This window comes from Arachis hypogaea, chromosome 13 (assembly GCF_003086295.3).
Source record: "Arachis hypogaea cultivar Tifrunner chromosome 13, arahy.Tifrunner.gnm2.J5K5, whole genome shotgun sequence".
NCBI lineage: Eukaryota > Viridiplantae > Streptophyta > Magnoliopsida > Fabales > Fabaceae > Arachis > Arachis hypogaea.
In genome coordinates this window covers 46,087,704-46,092,196 of record NC_092048.1, presented here as the reverse complement: position 1 = coordinate 46,092,196, position 4,493 = coordinate 46,087,704, and the positions used below count along the sequence as shown (strand labels likewise).

Genomic DNA, 4,493 nt, shown 5'->3' with positions numbered 1-4,493 from the left:
TTAATATAATGTTAAGTTAATATTAGTTAATTAAACTGATGAACATCATAGTGAGGTGTTAAATTTTTTGAGGAAAAATATTTATCTGACTGACATACACTTATTGTTTTTCCTTTAAGTGTTGACTTTTAACATTTTTCACTTAGTACCATAAATTTACTAAATAACGTATATATTGCTTAAAAATTCAATAATTTATTGAGCTTGTGTAAAATTAAAGCCTAAAAGTCATGCACGCATGCACCGAAATAACAACTTAGTTTATGTTAGTTTCGGTGAGTTCTTGTTGAAGTTGTAAATTGTAATGTGGTATTGGACTCGATCGCTCTGGAATGAAGGCTTGGGAGAAAGAAAATAATTTATGAAAATTTTAACTTAATTCTCTAAAATATATGTTAATTATGTGCTTAATTTGAAATTTTTGTTAAAAATAAATGATTTACATTTTTAATGTATATATTGAGAATTTTTTTTTCAAAGAAATTGTATTCTCTTTTTATATGATCACGTTTTAATCTAATAATAAAAATAAATAGAATAAATAAGAGGTTAAATTCTTTATATATTTTTGTGTGAAATACAAAAATATTTGACTATTTTAATATTCTATATTATTATGGTGGTAGAATAATTCGTTACTGACTTATTGTAAAAAAAAATTAATTATATAAAGATAATGTTTTGTGATTTTTTGTAATTATGAAAAAGCCAAATGTGTAAAGAAAACAAAATAGCTATCATTATCATTTTTAATGGTGTGAGATTACATCTAATCATGTGAAATTACTCATTTTTTTATTGCTAGTTAAGTGCTGGCCAGATTTTAATAAAATTACTGGCTCTATATACTTTTTCATAAAAGTATTCATACAACGTGCCTCTTTTCTTATTTAATGTGTTGGATACAAATCTGACATACATGGAGAAATTCTCTATCACTCTGTCAGCATGGATTTTGAAAAAGAGAATGCATGCACTGAAGCAGCAATTATATTTATCTCCTCCTTTAATTTCCATTCCTAGAAGAGAGAATCATCCAATTCTCGATCTATATGAAAAGATAACTAACAGCTTCATCGTATCATATCATTTTATTTAATTACTAGTACTTGCTTTCTCTTCGTCTATCTTTGGATTGGTGCAATCACAAGGGTTGAAACCTTTCTGAAGCAACTTCTCAACCTCTTCAAACTGAAGCCCTTTGATTTCTGGTACCAATAGATAGATGGCAACTAGTCCAATTGTGGAAAATCCAGCAAAGAGGAGGAATGTTCCTGCAGCCCCAAGTGCATGGATGAGTGACAAGAATGTCAAACTCACTATGAGATTAGCACACCAGTTTGAAACTGCTGCTATGCCTCCACCAATTCCCCTGAATCTCAATGGGTAAATCTCTGAGTTCAAAACCCAAGGCACTGATCCCATTCCAGGAGAGTATGCTAGGATATATAGTCCCAACACTATAACTGCAAGCACTCCAATTTTGCTTGGGCATCCATCAGAAAACCACACGCGCTTTTGCTCACCGCACACCGCTCTGACTTCCTTTGTTTCCGCCAGACATGCTCCCGGAAGATGCTGCATCATGTTCATTGATTATGTTAGATTAGATTAGACTAATACATAGATATATATAAGTTGAAAGAGATGGAAGTAATGAACTTACATTGCCCCCAGTGCTGGCACAGAAGGCACATTCAGCTTTCAAACATTTCATGCAGTTCCATGAAGAGACATTGGGGGCATTAAGATAAGCTTGGCATGTAGCGTTAGCACCGAAGCTGAGGGTGTCAACGTTGTCAATTGGAGGAGCAGTGGTAGCTGCCTGATAGAAAACTCCGGTGAGAGTAAGGAGGCAAATGATGATTGCAACAAGGGATATGAGCATGAGCTTTCTCCTTCCATATTTATCGATGCAAAGCATGCTAAGGATAGATCCAACGGCGTTGAGACCAGATGTGACGAGGGAGAGTGCAAGTGCGGTAGATTTTGATGCAATGCCGGCAAACTGAACAATGGTTGGGCTGTAATACATGACGGTGTTGATGCCAACGAATTGTTGAGCGACTTGAGCAGTCACACCTGCATACAATCCTCTTCGAACAGCGACGTTGCTGAAAGCAGCCTTCATTTTCTCTCCAAGGGTTTGACCGATCAACCCTTCCTCTTGCTTCTCTTGTTCTACCGCTTCTCTCATCGCTTTTATCTCCCCTTCAACCTCATCTGCTTTGTAAATCTTTTCCAGGATTTTCCTTGACTCATTTTCTTTTCCCTGGTTGTACAACCACCTCGGTGACTCAGGCAGGGTTAGCATCAAAACAAACTGAACCACCGCTGGAAGTCCGGCCACCCCAAGCATCCAACGCCACGTTCCAGGAGTCTACATATTATGATAAATAGTTTAGTCAAATATGTTAAGTTATTTAATCTTTTTTAGTTATTATACGAGTAGATATATATACCTTGGTGAATGCGAGGTTGATAAGGTAGGAGAGGAATTGGCCAAAGGTGATGAGGAGACCATTGATACAAACGAGAGCTCCTCTAATAGCAGCTGGGGAGGCTTCTGAGATATAGAGAGGAGAAGTCATGGAAGCTATGCCAACTCCAAAACCAACCAAAATTCTTCCAATGACGAGGACCCAAGGAGCAGGGGCAATAGCCATGACTATTGCGCCAAGAAAGAAAACAATATCAGCACCTAAGATAGAGGTCTTACGGCCGAGCGTGTCGTTCATCCATCCACCAAGTGCAGCACCAATGATGGCTCCCGCTACAGCCATACTTACGATGACTTCCTGCAACCATAATTTCTTATCAACTTCTACAAAGTCCTCACGAATGTAAAGCAAGGCTCCTGAGATAACACCGGTGTCGTAGCCAAAGAGGAGACCTCCAATTCCGGCCGATAGAGCAAGGCGCATGATGTATGGTGAACTGGTTGCTCTTTTCCAGAATTCCATGAACTCTTGCTTACTCGCTACCTCCGGCCCTCCTTCCATTCTTACTGATCACCTTATTAATTTAATGTCAACCCTATTGATGATTTCTAGCTTACCTCTACCACTTGCACTCCAGCCACGCTGAAAATATTATTATTCCATCAATAATTGTTTATTTATACATACAATTAATCTCATGCATTTCATAACATCATGCAGACTTTTAATTATAAAGTAAAATTTGATCTCAACGATAATTAATCAATAATATCTATTCTTTCTTATCCCGATCTTAACACCTTATCAAAAAGGTTATTATTATTGTTCCTAATTAATCCTATAGAGTTGCGATCAGCAACACAGAAACAATTAGGATTATATCGAATCATATCATTATTATTTATTTATATATAGAAAAGTACAATCCAAAAAAGATTGAGATAAATTAATCAGATAAAATATGTTACGTACTTGTACTATAGAAAACGTTGAGAGAAAATAAACTTTACTATGGAAATCACAGCACTCTAATGTTAAACATCTACAGAAAATTTCTCAGATCAGATATGTGGTATTATGCTCTTTTTTTTGTCTCAGAAGTCCGAAGTTATTTTCTTGTATTATTGGTTCGAACTCTGTATTTTTTCTCCTTTATATATAAATCTTTTACATTAATGACAGCTAATATATTCATATCTTTAACAAACAACAAGACACCAAAATTTGCCTTCATTGTATTCAACCCTGTCTTAACCGTATATTAGTTTTCTTAATCCTATCCACTTTCTTGTTTTGTTTTTGTTTTTGTTTTTTTTTTTTGTTAAAATTTATCTGTTTTTTCATGTATCTTATCTATTTATAATCTAAATAAACCTAAATTCACTAACAAAATAATAAAATAAAATAAAAAAATAAGAATAAAATAGCTGCTTTTTTTATTTTAACCAATATATAAAAATCAAACCCTTCAAGTTATGTGATTTTACTATTACTTTATTCAGAAAGACAAATAAATGTGTGCTGGTGAATTGGTGATATATTTTTAAGGAGATCGATATCATTTTAATATTTTGAAAATTTTTAACATTTTATTATATTCAAAATGTATTCTCCCCGTCTCTAACCAACAACAAGGTTAATTAATCAATTCAAAACCTGTTTTGGAGTGAATATTTATTTTCGGAGGTGTTCAAAAAAATGGTTTGTACTAAATTTTAGTTTAGTCTCGAATATTTTTTTTAGATAAATTATTAGTTTTTAATCAAAAAAATTGATAGAAGGTAATAATATATGTACCTCAGAAATTGTCAGATATGATGATTTGTTCTAAAGAGGTTATGCTCTGAGTAACTATATTAAGGAAAGAATATAGAAGGAAAGAGAAGGGTAAAATGCTATTCCAATTAGCATCATCAAAAATGTTATTGATACATTACTTTCCAGCCACTAATTCAACCACTCTCACTAGAATATAGTAAAAAATATGGTTACGTATAAATATGCACTAGGATTCAGAAACAATACAACGCACTAGAAGTTTTTTCATCGCAC

At 33.9% G+C, this 4,493-nt stretch overlaps 1 protein-coding gene across 1 annotated transcript; it reads right to left on the bottom strand.

The window, feature by feature from the left end:
• Positions 1-1,095: 1,095 nt before the first annotated feature.
• On the bottom strand, positions 1,096-3,002 carry LOC112733972 (inositol transporter 4-like). Its single transcript, XM_025783119.1, has 3 exons — positions 2,463-3,002; positions 1,667-2,380; positions 1,096-1,578 (listed from the first exon to the last, which is right to left on the bottom strand). The coding sequence occupies exons 1-3, from the start codon at positions 3,000-3,002 to the stop codon at positions 1,096-1,098; spliced, it is 1,737 nt and encodes a 578-aa protein (XP_025638904.1).
• Positions 3,003-4,493: the final 1,491 nt, after the last annotated feature.